The sequence below is a fragment of the Pagrus major genome, chromosome 21 (genome assembly GCF_040436345.1).
Source record: "Pagrus major chromosome 21, Pma_NU_1.0".
NCBI lineage: Eukaryota > Metazoa > Chordata > Actinopteri > Spariformes > Sparidae > Pagrus > Pagrus major.
Window position 1 is genome coordinate 3,230,540 of NC_133235.1, and position 21,126 is coordinate 3,251,665.

Sequence of the window (21,126 nt, forward strand, 5' to 3'; positions counted from 1 at the left end):
GGGACTGAACAAATGTCCATATGTATCTGCTACGTCAGTGAAGAGGAAGAAAAGACTGAGATAAGAGGATTTTTTTTTTGGTTTCTGTCCCTTACCAAAACAAGACGCAGCAACAATAACTGAAGGCATTCTCAGAGGTCTTCAGGCAACCTTACTTAAGGTTCAGGACTATGATAGGGTGTATAAGAGAATCCAGGGACTGTACCCCAGGGCAATGTACACCCACTGTAGGAGCCACACTCTCAGTTGTGTAGTGGCGCATGTCTGTTCTGACATTCCGTGAGTGAGGAACACTATGTCCATCAATGAACAGATTGCTGTGTTCTTCTCATCCACAGGTGCCGGGTAAGATGCATTGCAGGAAGAATGCAGAGGATGATGCCCAGTCAAGGACAGTAGGGATCCCACTGATGTCAGACACCAGACTGGGCAGCAGAGTAACCACATTATCCGCTTTTGTGGAGGAGTTCACTGCTGCACATCCTCCAATGAAGAGCCTGGAGACAGAACTGACCTCTATTTCTGGAAAGGCAGTTTAATCTCTGGCATATTATGGAATCCTTCAAGACTATGATTACTGCTGTGATGACCAACCATGACTCACCTTACATGCAGCTGTTACGGGTCCCAGGGATGGGAGACCACATTAACAAATATGTGACCTGTATTAAGCAGGTGAAGCAGAGGAATGAGGACACCGTTTGTCTTGTTTCCTTTCCAGATTGCCTCTTAGGAAACAGCAGCAGTTGCGCCCCCTAACCGTTCCCTGGAGCAACTCATTAGAACACAAACGTTCTGCCGCCCCATTTCCAATATAAACGGAGCACCTCAAGACTTCTAATTGAAAACAACAATATATACCACAACAAAATAATTGTGATACTCATTAAAGGAATCTTACCACATAAATGTGGTCACCCTATTTTAGGTGTGCCACACAGCCCCTCACCAAACAGTTGCAGGCTACTAACTCGGACATCATCACAGCATATGAGAAGGCAAGAAATGTACGTGAAGTCGTAGCCAAACAGAGATGTGAGAGAGGATTTAGTGCATGTTTTCAAAAAGCCACAGCTCTGGCCTGCTCTGATGATGTTGTCCAAGCCAAGCGCTGAATATGTGTTAAACAAAACTGCAGGCCTAATGTACCTACAGAGGCAGTGAAAGACCACTACAGGATAACTGTCTTTTATCCTTTTGTGGCAAGCCAAGGCTCTCAATGTGAGTTTGGTTGCTCGACAACGCCACCTTGGTAATTGCACCCAAGGAATGATGTACCACTTATCAGAATCACAGGTTCGTTTTACTCGACAGGCAAGACATGTGGTTCCCAGTTTACAAAAAGAAGTACTTTATTACAAAACATATATTCTTTTAAAGATTACCATTCATACAAAAATAATGAAAAGGGAGCCTAATCAGGGGCTGAGGCCTACTGGTGAAGAGAGAGCTAGTGGAGGGGAAGGGGACTCAACAAAAATAAGTAAATTAAAGAAAAAGGGTTCACCCGGACACACGTGGCAGTCACACACTGTGATACCACCAAAATCCAAGGAAGCACAGCACACCGAAAGAGGGACACCACCACCCACGTCACCAGCACCACCACCAGCCTGCAGCCACTGAAAAAAAGAGGAAGTTACAACGGAAATAATCAACCAAAAATGTACAACAAAATATACAACTTAAAGCAAGGGGCAGTTCACAACATAAATAAGCTAAACACAATTGCCTAAACAAAACACACAATTTACTTAATCAAAACAATAGCACAGTAAAGAAAACACTTGCCCCAAAGAAATATCTAAATTGCAAGGAGAAATATCAGAAATAAATCAAAATAAACTATTGGAACTAAATGGACAAATCCCCAAACAAAAAAAAGAAAACAAAAATAATACAAATATCCAAAAATAAGGGGATTAACTCTTCACAATCATTCAATTAAAATGAGAGAAATAAACAGGTTAAAATGTGGTGTTGGCACACCACCGTACAAGCCGGCTGTGGCCAAAAGCCGCAAAGCAGCGCCACCAAGCAGCACAGAGCCACAGAAAAAAGGCAGTACTAAATAAGTCAGCGCAGGAGACAAAGTCCGACAAAGCAGGGGACAACGTAGTGTACAAAGCAGTAGAGACAAAACAGCAGTGGTCCCAATCAGCTGGTGGTGGAGTCACGTGATTCACCACCGTTGGATTTCGGCCAGCTGATGAGCGTTTTCTGACAGTAAACATAAAATTAGCATGGCTAAGCTAAATTTACAGAGGCTTTTGAGAGCTAGATTTAAAGTAGCATACCTGTTTTCAGAGTCAAAACCTGCACAGGGAGAGGGAGGGAGAGACCCACACGGCTGTGGACATCTACCTGTGACCACACTAGCGTTAGCCACAGGATAGCATTCGGTGTAACGCAGAGAGAAAGGACACTTACCACCGCCAGAGAGAACCAGGCATCAAAAGGGAGCACGGCGCACTCAGTCGCTACTCTGCAGTGAAAACACACAGGCTTTAAAGGAATAGTTCACTCTAGAACGAAATTCAGTCATTATCGACTCACCCTCATGCTGATGAGAAGTCCGGTGTAGTTTCTTATTCCTCAAAGTGCAGCTGGAGACCCGCAGGGGTACCCTCCTGCAGCAAAAATCCGTATAATGGGCGTAAATGGTGTCCGAGACGAAAAGGTCCATAAAACTACCCAAAAACTTTGTAATATTCCTCCATACTGCTCGTCCGCTGCAATCCAAGTGTCCTGAAGTGGCGACATCCAGAGTTTACTCGAAACAACGTCATTTAGTACATTTTTCTAGCCTAAACAGTCACTATACTATATTTGCCTTGAGGCACGCTCCCGCGTGCACGCGAGTCTCCCTCACAGTGTTTGCACTACGGAAGCCGCGCCAGACAAGATCAATGAGAACTCGTGATAGATACACACCGTTATTTACATTCTGCTGTGAGTTTCAAAGTTTCAAATCACTAGTGCAGGCAGATCCCTCTTGTGTTTGTGTGTTGCTCAGTCGCTCACAGCTGGATGTAAATACCGCATGAGGACACCAAGCGATAGGTGAATTGAAGCAGCAGCAGCAGCGCAGGGAATTACCTGCACAGGCAAACACCTCAGACCCGGAAGTGACGCATCAGTGGGAGCGCAAGAAGGAAGGCCATACTTATATACTGCCGACCTAGTGATCAGCTGTGCACAATTAAGTGCAGGAAGACAACCCTTTTTCTATGCTGCTACACTTTCACAGACCATGTCACCTGTGAGCTAGATGTCACGTTCTCTCAGAGGAATGACCCAGTGATGCTGGCAGCTTACCTGGTACCGAAAGCTCTAAAAAAAGGCTGATGAAAGAAATGGAGGAACAGCTCAACTTTGGAAACTCTACAAGCAGCATAACTTTTGGCCTAATTTACTGCATCATCACCACTCTGTATGAACACCACATTACGTCAACACTTTTTTAGTGGTAAGCTGCATGTCTGTGCCACTGCCACTTGAGCACTGACCTCTCTGTGTGAAACGTATGCCTGCCTTATCTAGTTCATTTCATCTCGCTCACTGACATCTGTTTTCCACAAATGACTAATGACTTGATTTCAGTTTATCTTTTATCTTTTTGTCGCTTTTGAAGTGCTATCATTTTTTTATCTTGAGTTTTTGCAAATGATGAGCACTGTGTAAAAGAGGGAGAAATGGAACTGAGTAGAAAGTTTTTGACACAAGATTAACATGGAAAGAGCATACCAGAAATGTGGAGGATAAATGTAGAAAGGGGTGGAATGGGGAGCTGATACTACGGCGCTGAAATATACGTAGCTCTAATAAGATCAAGGCGAGACTATTGGAGTGTTGCATATGGATCAGCAGAAAAATCTGTGCTGGTGAGGCTTTGAGAATGTGTTTAGGGGCAGTGAGATCATCATCAGTGTGTGCACTCCAAGTTGAGGCAGGAGAAATGCCACCCGCAAGTAAGTTCTGAAGGTGCGTGGAGAGTCATCCAGCCAAAAGACTATTACAGGCCAGCTGGGAAAGGGAGAGAGCAGGATGATGGACAAGCTGTCATCGCTGCTGGTGAAGGAGTCCCACCCCCTGCAGGACACCATCACAGCACTGGGCAGCTCCTTCAGCAACAGACTGATACACCCCAAGTGTGTGAAGGAGCGGTATCGCATGTCCTTCCTTCCTGCTGCTGTCAGAGTCTACAATCAGCACTGCTCCCAATACCTCATTCTGCACACTCAATTTTCCTAAAACCCATATTTATTATTATATTGTAAATACAAATTCACTGCTGTTAATTTTGTACAATATCATGTTTATATGTAAGTCTGTTCTATTCTTACCTTTTTTTATTTATTATTGTTTTTTTTTGTAAATATTCTGTCCTTTGGCTGCTGTGGCAGACAAATTTCCCCGTTGTGGGACAATAAAGGAATTCTGATTCTGATTCTGATTCTGAAGTCCTCAGTAACAGGAAACACAGGTGCTGTTTGTAATCCACTAAAACCTACATACCTACGTCATATGACTGCAAGAACACACAAGAGTAGGTTAACCCCTGATTTTGTCCCCCCAAATGACTGACTGATAATACTGTGACCAAACGGGGCAGGTCCGACCGATTTCAGCTGATGAGACTGCAATCACACTGCGTATTGGAAGGGTCCTGTCAGTCCTACACAAAGTTGAGGAACGAACAACATGTCGAAACAAAATGAGTCATTAATCTACTCTCTGAAGTGTAGGTTGAAGTTCTTTATACAGTGGACGGACAACGCAAGACCAGACAGAATAGTGTGTTGTGTTGATCAGTAGCAGTCCTACTCAGCATCCAAGCTGTGAAATCTAACAGGGAAGAACTAATACTCGGAATCCAAAAAAGTCTATTCAGATTACACATGCTTGAAGTGGATTTGAGGTTCTGCTGGGTACCTGCTCATGTGGGCTGAAAAGAAAACGAAGGAGCAGACAGAATAGACAAAAAAAAAAAAAAAGCAACCAGGATGAGGGATGTCATGGATATACCTTTTGGCAAAGGAGAAGGTAAGGCAATGGTTTAAAAAGAAAATATGAAGAAATGGCAAATTAGATGGGACAGGGATAGTAGCAGAAGGGAATACTATCACAGCAAACAGAAAACTGTTAATATACAGGGTGCTTCCAGAAGAAACAGAAGGAACGACACAGTTCTAACAAGACTTGACCACACAGAGCTAATAAAACATTGTTTATTACAGAGAATGCTGAACGTATACTAATACACTGAGGAAAGGAATAGGAAAGTCAATATAGTATGAGACAGTGGGGACAGCAGGAGAGAGGCTACACACAGACAGCCTTTGTAGAATGAGGAGGAGATATATAGATGAGAGGTTTTTTGAGGGGGGTTGTTTTGTTTTTGTTCTCTGTTTTAATTAATTTAGTTATTTCATTTACTGTGTGATGTAAAGCAGTGCCATATGTCCCGAAGCTACACGCTCCGGTACAGTAGGTGGCGCTATGCACTGTAAAGTCATGGTTACAACCCGACATAAAACCAGAAGAAGAAGAAAAAGAAGGAAAAAGTAGCAGCACAGGAAGTACTTCCAGCGCGTGTGAAATTCAGCTAGCTAAGAAGAGCTAACTCAGAATGATTTCTGCACATATCCTGCGAATATTACGACCCTGTAGTATCTCTCGGTCGTTCAGTAATATGAACGTTACGGCCGCGCGACATTTCGCACCGTTTACCCAGGCTTGCTTCAGAGTGGCGAGTAGGAGCCAGCTAGCTGCTGTCAGGAGGTCACTCCTCCAGACACACAACAAGGTGACGTTATTAACACCGTATTCACATTGTGTTTTCTTAAGAGATACACAGGGGTTAGCATCAAGTCATACTTTAATGGACGTGTTTACTTGACAAATGTAAACGAAACTAGCTGATATTAGATAAGTTAGCATTAGCTGCTAAGATCACTCTGTCTGGAATCGACTGGTTATGCTTGCAGGACTGACTGAGGTCTAGAAAAGGGCCCAGTAGGATATCTGACCAAAACGGACCTTTTCAGATTTCTCTAAACTGTACAAATTCAACATTTACAGTGTCACATAGGAAACAGCAAAAATAAGCAGAAATCCTCTGAATACTTTCTTTGGGAATGATGTGTTTCCTGTAAAGGAACTGTGGTTTGCTTGACATAAACAGATCCATAATGTCTCCTGTGGAAATTGCTGTATGAATTAAAATTAGGAGTTGAATCTGGCCATTTGTTATCATAGAACAAGCGAACAAGATTGAAAAGATAACTTTATATTAATTCTGCAAAGTATCCTTCATATTACTTACACTACTGTGTAGTGCTGTGCGATATGGACAAAATTTTATATCTTGATATAGCTAATTTTATATCCCGATAACGATATATATCCCGATATAGTATTTTTTTTCTTAGAATTTTATATGTATATATATGTATATATGTGTATATATATATATATATGTGTGTGTGTGTATATGTATATATATGGTGAATGATGGCTGAAGATTTGTTTTTTTAATTGATTGTATACATTTAGACTGATAATGTGTATGAATTTAATACATTGTAGGACATTACAACGAGGGCTGTCACTAATCTCCCAATACACAATACAATTTAAAATTGAGAGCTTTTTTTGCTGGTTCTTTGAATAGGTGCAGTCTCAATGTCCGTCCACCCGCTGTCTCTCCAGGGCAGTCCACTCCGAGGATGGGAACCTTATTTACAGCGGCAACCTGGGCAATGCTATTAAAGGTGATTTACTTGAACCCTATTACATCTGAAGAAGAAAAAAACACTATCTGATAATAGTTTTTAGTTGTACAAAGATTGACATGTTTGCTTGTAGGGCTGGGCAATATGGCCCTAATATTGCAATATTTTTGGCTATACTGGGCTCCAGGCTGCGACCACTTAGTTGCATTTTTGTGACTATTTTTGGAGACAGTGCGACTAAATTGTATGAATAGGATCACATGTGTGGCCTTCTCTCTCTCTCTCTCTCTCTCTAAAACAAAAAAAAATAAAGTCACACACTAATAATTTGTTGGACTGCCTTTAGCTTTGATTACAGCACACATTTGCTGTGGCATCCTTTTGATAAGCTTATCCAATGTCACAACATTTATATTCGTCCAGAGTTGCATTCATTTTTCGCCAAGATCTTGATGATGGGAGAGTTGGGCCACTGCGCAAAGTCTTCTCCAGCACATCCCAAAGATTCTCCATTGGGTTAAAGGAGAAATTTGCCATATTTTATGTAGATATCCCACTCAGTGTTGATGGTAAATGTAGTTCATTGAGGCAATAAAATCCCTTGTCGTGATGTCTTGAAAGAGAAAATTGGGTTATTAGAGTCTTCCTGCCTGCACAGCTTGCCTACATGTATCAGGATGTGTTGCGAGCAACCTCCTGACGCCCCACCCCCTAATAAAGGGCTATTCAATAACAAATTCAGTTGGGCCAAATTTTAAAATCAAGAAATCTAGCCAGGCCAGTCATGTTAGGCACCCAGTAAGCAGCTGGTAATGACAAATTTCAAACCAATACAGATCAATGTGATGTGAAAAATATGCACTTTTTATTCATAGTCTCCCTTTTAAATTTGGTAACATGACAAAGGCACATCAAAAAGTGCATAAAAACACAATAACAGAGCTGTAATTGAACAGAATCTGTGGTAGTAGAAATATTTTTTTCACTTAAATAAAATTAAAATAAATAGAAAGAAAAAATAAAATGAAATTCTGTAAATAATCATTTTGGTCACATCTTACCCAGACATGACATCGGCTTTCTTCACTTCATTCAACAGCATTTCAAATACATCTGTAGCTAGAATTTCAACCCTGCGAATGTTTGACGTGTCTGACGGGTACATTTTTAAGAGCAGATGTAACACTCGTTTTTATTTTGTCGTCATTTATCACTTCATCCACGATGGCCAGCATACAATCTTTCACAGTTTCAGAGTCAGTAAATGGCCTTTTCTTCTTCTCCAAAATCCATGCAACACGGAGGGAAGCAGCTGTAGCTCTCTCTTGAGATGTGCATGTCTGCACCATCGTAGTACAGCTCCGGTTGTAAGATGCAGTCAAACTCTGCACTTTCACCGCTCTCTCCTGAGATCCATCTGGGAAGTTTGTCCAGAAAGTCGGGTGTTCCTCTCAGCCCTGATGGTCTTGTTTTTTTTCCCAGTTTATCTTTAGGATCCTGAAGAAGGTCTCTGGCTCACCTCTACGCAAACGAGAAGTGAACTTTCATGTAACGCACATGTGCTGCTTCAGGCTGGTTGTTGGCGACAGTATCCAACAAAAACTGCCCACGCCAAAATTCACTGCAGCAGAAATGATCTGTTTCTGTTAGCATTGGTGGGCAATTTGAGCAAACACACAACCAGTCGCTGTCTTTTGTTGGCAGCTCTTGATAGTTTCTGTTGACCATGTCCTCTCACGATATTCCAGGTGCGGCTCGGCCACTCTCTGCTGGAGTTCTTCATTTGTTTACTCTTACTCGAATAAGTACCCTGTCAAAGTATCATAGTCAGCCAAAACACTGTAAAAAGTCTCCCCCTCTATGATCTCCTCTGCTCTTGGCGAACAAAATTCTGGGGAGAGACGGTTGATAAAGAGTAAGCTTTGGCTTAACCCTGAACCCGCTTCTCTTCCCTCCTTTGTTTACAGTCTCATCTCTGCCTGCATACCCTTCTGGTCGACTATTACTATATATATTGTAAACTTGTGAAATCCAACACTGAACAACCTACTGCTGATGGAAATGCATACAATACTTAGATTAAATGAATATGTGCCTATTGATAGCAGTGTATAGAAAAGTGTTCTACAGTACCCTTCCATTAGGTAACCTATGTTCTCTGAATCTTCTTTTTCGTCAGGGGTAAAGCTGTTTTCTTACAGTACCAGTGGGTTCAGCCTCATCGTCATGCCCCAAATCCTCCTGAAGACTGGTTTAGGAGTCCAGGGCTTCGCCATTCAGGCTGTTTATTGTGGAATCATTGGCTTGTTCACCTTCCTCATCCCTGTCCTCCTCCATCTTATGACCAAGGGCTACGTGATCCGCCTGTACCACAACCCAGAAAGAGACACCTACACTGCCATCACATACAGTGTCTTCCTCACTGAAAAAAAGAATGTGTTCCACCAGAGGCAGGTCAGGATCCCAGCCGTCAGCCAGATGTTCACCACCTTCTATGCTGACCACATGGGGCTATTGGTAAACCCAGACATGTTCCCCATCCCACATGACTACAACCATCTGATGGGCTATGATAAACCCTTCAGGTTTGATGCAGATGATATTAACAGACCCGATGAGAGCTGAAGGACTGACTGCAAAGAGGGTTGATGTGATGTTACAATGACTTACATCCAAAACTCAAACTGTATAGTCCATTCTATTTCTACCAGGGTGGATTATCCACAGAGGACTTGGCAACCAGAGTATGTTCTCAAATATATTATTAGTTTTTTTGTCAATATAAATATCATGTTAATAAATTATCATATTTCCTTGAAAACTGACCTGGGCCTTTATTTACATCAACTGCAGAAAGTGAAGGGCCTTTATTTGATACAGGCTTGTATTAGAGCCAGGCCTTTATTTTTTTTTTATAAAAAATGTATTTTGTATTGCTTCAACACTTAAATTCCAAATTTAAAAGCCCTCTTGTGTTTCAATGGACTCAGACCCTTCTTTAACAGGGCTTTTATTATGAAACATATATAACAGCTAGATTTGATTAAAGGCAGACAAAGCAAAGCCGATCAGAATGAATTAATCAAATGCCACCATTGTGTCAGCTTGAATAGCAACAAATTATTATAATGCGCCACTTATTCGGTGATAAACATGAGTTGAGTCTTGCAATAAAGGCTTCTCTGAGAGGGAAACAGGGGTTGTTACAGGCTTGATGGCCATGAGACATCACAGCAGCTCGCTTGGATTCTGGGTGGTTGCGCTTTGGACCCTTACATGGCTCAGCTGGACTGAAGTACCTTTAATGTTAAATCATAGCCAAAAGTGCCGATGGAAAAATACAACTGGAAGGTGCCTACATGGATGCGCAAGATACCAGTGCCATAGCCAACACACCCCCATAGCACCACACATGCTGGCTTTTGAACTTACACTAATAACTATCTGGATGATCCTTTTCTTTAGCTTGAAAGACATGACATCCATGATTGAAAATTGAAATGTGGACTGTGGATCCTCAGAATGTTTCGATGATATTATGAAGTGGAGATGGTTAAGTCCCCAAATACCTTACAATTGTCTATTGACAAACATAAATAACAGCTGTTGGACTATTTAATTTTTTAAGTAATATAATAGTCGATTAACTTACAGTACTCAGATGCTCAAAAATCCTGTGCTGCTTAAATTGCACAGAAGGGTGGCCGTCAACAGTTCCATCTGGCTGTGTTTTAAAGTCCCACTCCAGTGTATTTTGGCAGTTTTATATTTCATATATTTCTGGATTATTTCCCGACAATGTTGATGAGCCACGCTGTTCATCAAATATTTTTTTGACAAAACTAAATGTTGTCATGAAACTTTGAATGAAAGAAGTGGGTGGTGTTCCAGTTTCATTTTAATTGTTTCAGTTTCATCTTTACAATTTATGGTTTCAGTTTGAGCATTTCAATTAAATGTCTTTTCTTTTTACTCACTTCACATCTAAAATTATAATTTTACATTTTATACTTGCTTTTTCAAAAAAAAATCATCATTTCCTTTTTTAGTTTAATTAGTGCCTTATTATCCCTCATATTGTAATAAAAATAATCTTTAATTACATCTCTTTTAATTTTCAATTCTAGTTGGACTTTGAATTTTAATAACGACCACAAAGATCTTCCGTACAGAGGATGCTCTGACCATGTGGAAACTTGAGCTGTGAATTTCTGAACAACCATTTCTGACTATATTTATGAATGTACCCATATTTATAGATAAACAAGCACCAGACTAATGGTTACTCTTAATCGTTTTGATAGTTAACTCTATAACACAGCTGGGGTGGACCCAGTTAGTACGTTAAAGTCCTGACCACAGGTTTACCACGCAATATCATCACCACATGAAAAAGGTGAAGGGAATAGACAAAATGTTCAGTACCAGGGTATCATAGCATTTGTGTGTTTTGTGCTTAATGCTGTTCAAATGTTGACTATATATGGCTATTTAAAACATATGTCCAGTAGTTATTTTTTCATGTACCAAATTGGCAATCAAAGAAAAGTCTGCCAGCAGCAGCCTATAAAGATAATGAAGAGGTTAGGGTTAGGGCTTTTGCTTGTGGAACGGCTCTCCGTCGCATAAATAATCTAAATTAATGCGTTATTTTGACACCTCTAGTTATAAGTATTTAAGTACTTTCACCTCCAAACTGTTCTTAGCTTAAATACTCTAGTACATTTATGTATGGTTAAATCAGACACTCCATAGAATAGGCAAGCATCCTTCTGGACTGTGCACACTATAATAAACCAGAAACTGTCAAACATGACCTGATGGATTGCACAGGATTGATAAAAAAAAAAAAAGAAGGGAATTTATAACATTACTAAATGGGGAAAAAAAACCCCCCACAAAATATTACATTACATATCATGAAAAGTACAGAATCTTCTAATTAATTAGGCTGCTTAAGAGTAACAGGAATAACAGAATTTAGTAATGTTTTTTTATACCAATCTACTGCTACAATCAAATCCAGTAGTTGGTGGTAATATGGCTATAAACTGGTTTGACAGCTGAAAAATGAAAACTGAAAAAAGAAATAAAACTTAAAGAAGTAAGGTTGTCATATTAAACTACAGCTCACCCATGCGTAATGTTCCCCTGAACAGAGACCTTCTGTCCTGCTGTGTGTTTAGCTCCATTAGAAGTTAGCTCCATTAGCCAGCCCCACACTACAGGACTGCTGGCCACCGGCTGCTAACAGCTAACTAGCTCCTCTCCCACCGACTTCACCATGTATTTGTTGATAGAGTTTACTGCAACATTTCAGATTTTTCTGAAATTCAGATCACATTTTTCTTAGGTCTTGCACTAAGTAGCCTGTCAGCGACTGTAACTAGCACTGACACAGTTTTGTAGAGAGAGAGATACATATATTAAAGCATGAGAGGAAACACTCTGTTGTAGTCAGTGCTTGATTCAGTTGGTCATTTGCTAAGCAATAGTCATACATACTGTACACATACAAAAAACCCTTGCACCCCGAAGGCATCCTGGGGAAGATCTTCTGTTGTGTCTGGGACGACAGGACGTCACTTGGCTTGAGCCCTGCGCTACTGATAGAAGATCAGAATGAAAATGTGTTGTCTCTAGATGAAGTATTAAGAGGAACTTATGTTGTCTTCATATTCATCTAGTTTTTAATGTAAATAAATATAATGTAATTAAGCATTTTTCTTAAGTCTATATCACCAAGTCATAATAATCCTTGAGCACAATTATTTGAATATTTCTTTAATGTTAAGTAAATGCAATCAAATACGAATAAATAATACAAATACAATATTTACTTTAAAACATAATTAAACATATATTACTAACATACATTAGTGTCACACATTTTATGTGTGATACATGGCAGTTTTTTCATCTGGAAAGGGCCAAAGTTTGGCATGACACAAAAAGAAGAACTAAACTAATAATTACATTACACTAATAATCAAATATTAAAAACACATAAAAGCAATATCAATAGCTATCATAACTTTGTCACAATAAGTCTGCTTCTATCTCTATATTTTGTCTTATTTCACCACATGGATGATAATACACATGGATGATAACATGATATTATTTAGCAGTGGCTGTGGTTTCACTCGACACTGAAACTTCTAAATGTGAAAGGTTTCTTTTATGGATGTTGCTCTGGATAGAGAAGCTCATTCTGTCCTTGGAGTGGAACTGGGGGTCTTTGGTGGATGTGTCAGAGAGGAGGATGCTGAGAAAACGACTCAGTATAACCACCTGGAGTCATAGCAGAGCACCGTCTACCCTAGACTGAGACCAGGGAGGAGCACCACAGAATGCCACAGGAGGTGTTTTCTAGCAGTGGCCATCAAACTGTATAACTCCTCCTCCTTCTGTGGGAAGCACAGCTGAAATAAAGGACACTGACAACAATAATACCAATATTACATGTACTGTTTTTAACTTTTCAACATCATGTGCACATTATGTTGATTATCAGGTGCAGTATTGTCACTGCCAATTTTACTTTCGATGTGGCTGCCCAATAATATATTTTTTCTTTTGTTCATTTTTAGTTTTCTCTTAGGCATCACTTTATTGCATTTACTCTTTCAGCACTTTATATTTTGTATATTTCACTAATATTTAATACCATATTGTCTTTATTCACATAAAAACTGGGCCCAGCGTGTGACTCTTATCAGGGGTACCCACTCATTATTACTGGTTGTTTTAACATAACCAACAAGACCTATCCATTAACCCAGAGACAACATTTGAGTTAAAATGCCACTCTGACCCTCGGAGTGCAGTCAGGTCTGTGTGTATGTTAATGTGTGTGACAACCCTCACATCTACATCCCGGCCCCTCTAGAAGAGAGACAGTCAGAGGAATAGTATACCCAATACTCTACTAAAGAATTGGAAGTAATAGCTTTTACCTCCTTGATTGCTAAGTGCCACCTCCTTCTTAACTGGAAATCCACAACAGCTCCTTCCAGTACACAATGGATTAAAGAGGCTATGTCCTTTTTAAAAGTAGAGAAAATTAGATATTCAAGAAGGGGAAACTTGAACAAATTCTACAATAAATGGCAACCGTTCATGGATTTTTTTGCGACAATGTAATCCCCCCTCCCATACACACACTCTTCTTTCTTTCTTTCTTTTTTCTTTTCTTTTCTCTCCTTCTTTTACTGTTATTTATTTATCGTATCTATTATGTTTATGTGGTTAGTTTAATCATTCTATATAGACTATGTCTAAATATTTTTTTCATTGTAGGACTGTTGTCTATTTGGTTTTATTTTTAGTAATTGTTGTTTGCTCCTAAAAATATGCAAATCTAAAATCTAAGGGTGTATGCAAACATGTTTAATGCCGACACCAATGTGTCCTGATATAAGTGCCTTTGTTACTCTTGTATACACATCAATAAAAATATGAAACAAAAAAAAAGGATACTTTCCCTCATTTTCTGCCTTAAAAAAAAGTAATAGTTGCCATAACTTTGAAAAAAGTATCCTAGGGCTTGGTATGACCTGACCTGTCGTTTGTCAGGTGTGTGTCTGAGTCAAAGGTTCTGTATGATGTACAAACTCTGTGATATGGTATTTTTAAAAGCATATGTTCACCAGAGCAGCCTCTTCCTGAGCATATTCTCACTGTTCATTCAGCCTTTCTTCTGCTCAGCCCTCTTCTCTGACAGTTACCTCACTACTGCTACTACATGCTGCCATTCTATTCAACTCAATACAGACAATCTTAAACTACAACCTCTATTACAAAAGACATTGGGATGCTGTGTAAAACATTCATACAAACAGGAAGGCAATTATTTGCATCTCTTTTTCATCATATATTTAGTTGAATACCCCACAATAAGATATGTAATGTTCTAACTGATAAACTTAGTTTTTTGCAAATATACACTCAAGGCTTCTCATGGTACATGCTATGTTTTTAAACGAATCTTGGGTTAACTGAGCTGATGTTTATTGCTTATACTGTGTAATGAAAAAAATAAGGTAACAGTCCACACATTGATACAAGTTTATGAGTCACGACTAACATTATTAAGTTGATCTACACTATAACTACTGGATTTGTTAGGTATTACTGTTAGTCTAACTTTCATTTACAACATATATACGGTATATTACACATTTATTCTACAACACACAGTATGAAAAACATCTTTTCTTAGACAGGACTTAGTGAGGTGAATAATCAGGTGAATAACGACAGACTTCTGCTTTGTTACTCGAGCTACTGCACGTAATCCTCTGCACAGTGGTTTCAGAGGTCAGGTTTTAGCATGGCTGTGGGTTAGTAGAGTGTAAAACAGGTTTTGGCAACCTTTTTGATATGAAGTTTTAAATGTTCTTGTTAATCAGCAGTTTGATTCCATCCATATATAGGCAACGTGCATACCAACATTTTAAAAAAAAAACATTTTTCTCCAAAAATCAGGACATTGTAATTTTATATGAGAGCACTGTACAATCCTGTCATCCTTATGACAACATCCACATCTGAGTTGAAATCACTAACCCTACCACCACAGTCGTTTTCATCAGCAATAAACTTAAATAGCTGCAATGGCAGCAGATGTCAAAAAGGGAGAATTAAGTGTAACTAACAGAAATACAAGCACTATAATGCTGCTAGCTTAAGAAAACATCTACATCTGAGAAAAGGAGGGACCGAGACGAAGTGCTCCATTATGCAAAGTCATGTGTGCTACAAATAAACAGACGCCAGTCAATGTGATTCCTGGCCCACACAAAATCCCAAATTCTACATAATTGCTTTAAATATACAAATGATGTAGCACATAGTCCCTGACGGGGAGATGATGTACATAAGTGTTGCCTCAACAAACCAATATAAGTACATGATTCTATATAAATTCATTCAAACAAGGCTATCCTAAAGGGGAAACAGTATATTTAAGACATTACGACATTTAAAATGCCAAGAGGGAGCCCTACACAGGAATGTCTGCTCTAAATAAAGGACTGTCATTCTGTGCTACTGTCCACTGCAAAGACTTCAACTTATTTATCGACTTACAAAAGTTTTTCATAACTTGCGTTACGAGAATCGTGGGTCTCACGATTTCCAATATCAACACTTCTCAAGGAACGCAGGGGGTGGCTTCCTCCTGAGGTACACAGACTGAGACTAACCAGGAAAATCCTTCAGCCACCTCGACTAGACCAGAGATGCATATGACCAGGAAATTGTGAGACCACTGGGAAATGACAGCTTTTACCACATACTATTTGGCAATCCGACATCAGAACTTAAAACTAAAATACATGGAGGTCTTGATAACCTTTTTGCCTAACTATATGATGGACTGTTCGAGTGGGAGATTGTAATGGATCCCTCCAGGAACCCATTCCTACAGTACATCCATACATATAAAGGGTACATTGATGATATTTTTGTCATATGGACCTCCATCGAGGCAAAAATCAGACTTTCACAACTTCATGAACACACAAAATGGACATCTGTCACCCACTTTGGCCTATGATCCTTCTAAAAGGAACTTTCTGGACATACCGTAAAACAATAATGAATAATCATAAACAACAATGGAAACCTCAGCACAAGCCTATATAGAAAACTGACTGACAGGAATTCATTGTTACATGGACAGTGTCACCATCCTACACAAAGTGGCACCATCCTAGGGCTGGGCGATAAAACAATCTCGATACTTTTCATGATAAAATTTTCCATATAGTTATTCGATATAGTTATTTTTGAGTCAGTTTTCCTTTACCTAGAAAACACTACACCAACAGCCAATCGCACCGCAGAGAAACAAATGCATGTGGTGGATGTATGTTTCCGGCCCCTCCCACTCACAAATACTCAGAGTGACAGTGACCACCTGTGTGTCAAGTGACACAAGACAATGAGCGGTCCGACTAACGAAACCGAGTGCAAGGAAACTGCGAAAGACGAAGAAATTGTACCGAAGAAAGGTCATACCACTTTGGTTATTTGGAAATAGTTTGGCTACCTGAATTCTGACAAAGGACAGACCACCATTAGGTGCAAAATGTGTCGACGACCAGTCCTCAGCATAACTGGAAACACCACCAACCTCTTCCATCATCTCAAAAGGTACCGTCCCAAACAGTAGTCCAAAAGCACGAGTTAGCGATATAATGTTAGCGTCAGCCTCCTCTCAAGTAGCCAACAGCCCGGCCCCACTGCTTCTACTAGTCAAACTTCAGTTCGACAACCAACAGTTGCCGCTGCTTTTTCAGCCATTACCCCACATGAGCAGAAACCGAAGCAACACAAAGATATTACCAGCGCAGTTATGTACTGTATCGCTACAGATATGATGCCTATTAGCACAGCTGAAAAATCAGCTCTATGCAGAGTGAAGGGTAAAGTTGGAGCAGCAGCTCAGAGATGTCACCGCTGATATGTGGTCTGGTTGCACGTCCAAACCACATCAGGTCTTGCAGAACAGGAGGCATTAAAGCTGAACTGAACAACTACCTGCAAGCTCAAGAATGTGCAATATTCAAAGAATACAGTAGCATAGTCATCCTCAACATTTACCTTTTTATTTTATTTTCTTTAATCAATGTTCAGTTCAGTATACTACCTCTTAAATGTTTGAGACACGTTTGAAATAAGCAATTTTTTGTACATATTCATCATTTTATTTATTTAGTGTTTGTGTACATACATCTACTGATGCCTCTGGACACATCGTCAGTTATGTGCCTGGAATCATCGGACGTTTCGGGTCTTTCAACATAATACGCCCTCCTCCAGGTGACCCAGCCGGGGCTGATCAGGCCCCCGCTTGTGTCCAGATGTCTGACTAACTACCATGACTCCATGGCTCTCCTCTTTTGAGCCACAGCCATCTTGAGGCCTTCTCTGCCGCATCGGTGGTACTGCGGATGGCTCTCCTCCTTCTCTCTCCCTCGATGCCCAAACAGCTGAAGGCTCTGGTTAGGGAACGGGCTGCAAAACCCCTGCATCCAACCTCCAATGGGAGACACCTTGCTCTCCATCCAGCCAGCTGACAGTCGCTGACTGGTCCCGTGTACTTGGAGGGCTTCCTTTCAAAAGCTTTTTCCAGGCGGTCTTCCCAAGGGATGGTCAGCTCCAGCAGCACCACTTGCTTGCTGGACTCAGACACAAGGACAATGTCTGGTCGCAGGGTGGTAACTGCAATGTGGCTGGGAAACTTCAGTTGATGTTCAAGGTCCACCAACAGCTGCCAGTCTTTTGCGGAGGTTAGGATTCCTGCAGATGTTCTTCTGGCAGGGGTTGGCTGCTCCCCAGCTCTGACAAAGGCAATGGTTTCCTTGGAGGGTCGGAGCCGCTTCGCCCACACCAGTCCTTCGCTGATAACTTCAGTGATGATCTTCAGAACCTGGTCATGCCTCCAGTGGTACCGCCCATCTCCAAGTGCCCTGGTGCAGCAGCTAAGGATGTGTTCCAGGGTTCCTCGCTTGGAGCACAGTGGGCATGTTGGTGCCTCGGCTATGCCCCATGTGTGCAGGTTTGATGGGCTTGGAAGCACGTCGTATACTGCCTGGATGAGGAACTTGATGCGGAAAGGCTCGGCTTTCCACAACTTGGCCCAGGTCACTTTCCTCTCGACCGCATGCTCCCATCTTGTCCAAGCTCCCTGTTGCTTCATTCCCACTGCCTTGACGGTTCTTAATTCCTCCACTGCAGCTCTCACCTCCTCCTGGACAAAGCGGCGCCCTTCCTTCCCGCTGGTGTTTGTTTGGGGAGTTGGAAAGGAGCCTAGCCCAGCTCTGCCTTGTGTGACCACTCCCACCGGGCTCCTTTGACGCACCCTTGCCTCTGCCTCTTGAACTGTGTCCTCTGCCCTCCACTTCCTTCCAGTCCTCACTTGGATCCCTGCTTTAGCCACCTTCGGATCACGTGAGTCCCTGTACTGAACCACTTCTCTGGCTTTTGTGGCTTTGAACTCCTCCTCCAAGGATTTGAAGGGCAGCTGCAGTTTGTTGGAGTGCGAGGCTGCTCAGGCTCTTTGGTAATCCAAGCCATCTCCGGAGGTGGCTGCTTACCTTCCTCTCTAAGGTCTCCACTGTAGAGATGGGGACTGCGTAGACAAGGAGGGGCCACAGGATCCTGGGCAGAATTCCGTGTTGGTATACCCAGGCTTTGAACTTTCCTGGAAGGCCTGACTTGTCCACGGATTTCAGCCAGCCATCCAACGCAGTACAGGTCGACTAGATAGATGTTGTATCTCTCAGGGAGCTGTCGAAAACCTTGCCCAAGCTCTTGACTGGCTTCTCTGTGATGGTTGGGATAGCTGTGCCTGTGATGTTAAAGCGGAACTTGTCTGCCACCTTCCCTATCCTCAGCACCATGGACCTTGATTTGGCTGGTTTGAATTGCATCTGGGCCCAATCCATCACCTTTTCGAGTCCCTTAAGAATCCACCGGCAGCCTGGGACTGATTCTGTCATGACTGTGAGGTCATCCATGAATGCCCTGATGGAGGGTTGCTGCTGTCCGGATTTCGATAGGGGTCCTCTGCACTCTGGCTCAGCAGACTTGGTGAGCATGTTCATGGCTAGGGAGAATAGTGTCACAGAGATAGTGCACCCTGTGATTATGCCGATCTCCACCTTGTGCCAACGTGATGTTATTGCTCCCGACGAGACCCTTATCCTGAATTTGGTGTAGTAATCAGCAATGAGGTCTCTACACTTGCTGGGGACATGATGTTTTGCCAGTGTGAGCTGAACCAACTTGTGTGAAATGGAGCTGAATGCATTGGCCAGGTCAAGCCACAGCACTGACAGGTTGCCCTTGTCCTCTCTTGCTTCTCTAATCAGCTGTGTCACCACACCAGTGTGCTCCAGACAGCCTGGCATTCCCGAAATGCTGCCCTTCTGGACAGATGTGTTGATGTAGGTGTTCTGTTCCAGGTAGGTACACAGCCGCTTGGAAACAGTGCTGAAGAAGAGCTTAGCCTCAACACTCAGCAGGGAGATGATGCAGAACTGGTCTAATTGGGTGGAGTTTTCCTCCTTCGGGATCCACACTCCTTCAGCTACTCTCCATTGATCTGGGATCCTCCCTCTTCTCCAGAAAACTCGCAGGATTTTCCACAGACGCAGCAAGAGTTTGGGACAGTTCTTATACACTTTGTATGAAGTGCCACTTGGTCCTGGAGCCGAACCCACCCTTGCTTTGCGGACAACCTCCCTGACTTCCTTTAGCTGCAGCTCTGAGGTGTCAAACTGCACCTCAGTTTCAGGGGGGTCTATGAGGATGTTACATTCTCCCAGCTCCTACTCTCTTGTGGGGTCGCTGTAGGTCTGCTTCAGGTGTTGGTCTATGTCTTCCTGCGAGGATGCAAGTTTACCACTCCGCTTCTGCCCCAGCAAATCCTTGGTGAACTTGAAGGGGTTGGAGATAAAGGCAGCACGCTTGCGGGCTCTCTCACGGCGCCACCTCCGATGCCACTCAGCCCGGCGGAGAGCCCTGTTCTTTTCCCGTAGGATGCGCATTAGCTGGGCCAGGCCAATGCGATCATTGTCTACGGCCTCCTTGTATTGAGACTTCAGTACCTTCATCTCCTTCCTGATGTTGTGGATCCTCACAGCTCTATGATTCTTTGAGTAAGATGTTCCAGAGCCTATCTTGTCCTCCTCACCGAATCACTCAGCTGCGTTACTGACAATGATTGTTGTCATGGCTTGTAGCTTCCTGTCCACCTCCCCCTTTACCGTTGCCTCCAGAATTTGGTCCACATCATCATTAAACTGCTTCCACAGTGAGGACATGCTAGCTGCCGGCCATTTGATCTGCCTCCTGTCAGACTTGATGCTCAAGGGATTAGCTTCCAACACATGGAGGTTCCAGGCAATATGGGGTGACTCTGGGCCTGGCTCCTCCTGCGTCTCACCAGGTTGAGAAGTTGTGCGTTGTGTTGCTTCTGCTCCCAGCGGGCCCTTCATCCTCGTTCGGTGGATCTTTAGGCCGTGGATGTTCTTGCAGATTTTTCCACATGTACACTGCTTACTCATAGTCGATTGTCCAATGCTTAGGTCTGTAGCCATTGTATCTGTCCGGCTGGGATGCTCATCCTCCCCCCCTCTCGGGCACCCCTGGGGGTATTTTGCGATGAGGTTCATTGTAGCTTTCTCGGGAGTCCTCCTCTCAGAGAACACAGATTGGGTTGCCAGCCCATTCTGCCTCGGTTGCCGTCTCTCCGAGCTGTCACTGACTCTCCAGTAGTCACCACACTCTTCATGGTTGTCATCCAGTCTTTCCTGGCTGTCACTGATAACTCAGGGTGTTTGCTGTGTACATACATCTACTGATGCCTCTGGAC

General features: G+C 42.1%; 1 protein-coding gene and 1 pseudogene across 1 annotated transcript; one reads left to right on the top strand and one right to left on the bottom strand.

The window, feature by feature from the left end:
- The first annotated feature begins 5,573 nt into the window (after positions 1-5,573).
- On the top strand, positions 5,574-9,558 carry tmem70 (transmembrane protein 70). Its single transcript, XM_073490489.1, has 3 exons — positions 5,574-5,809; positions 6,677-6,776; positions 8,917-9,558. Exons 1-3 carry the CDS (start codon positions 5,633-5,635, stop codon positions 9,360-9,362), a joined length of 723 nt encoding a protein of 240 aa, XP_073346590.1. The 5' UTR covers positions 5,574-5,632; the 3' UTR covers positions 9,363-9,558.
- Positions 9,559-17,616: 8,058 nt separating this feature from the next.
- On the bottom strand, positions 17,617-20,596 carry LOC141016456 (uncharacterized; annotated as a pseudogene).
- Positions 20,597-21,126: the final 530 nt, after the last annotated feature.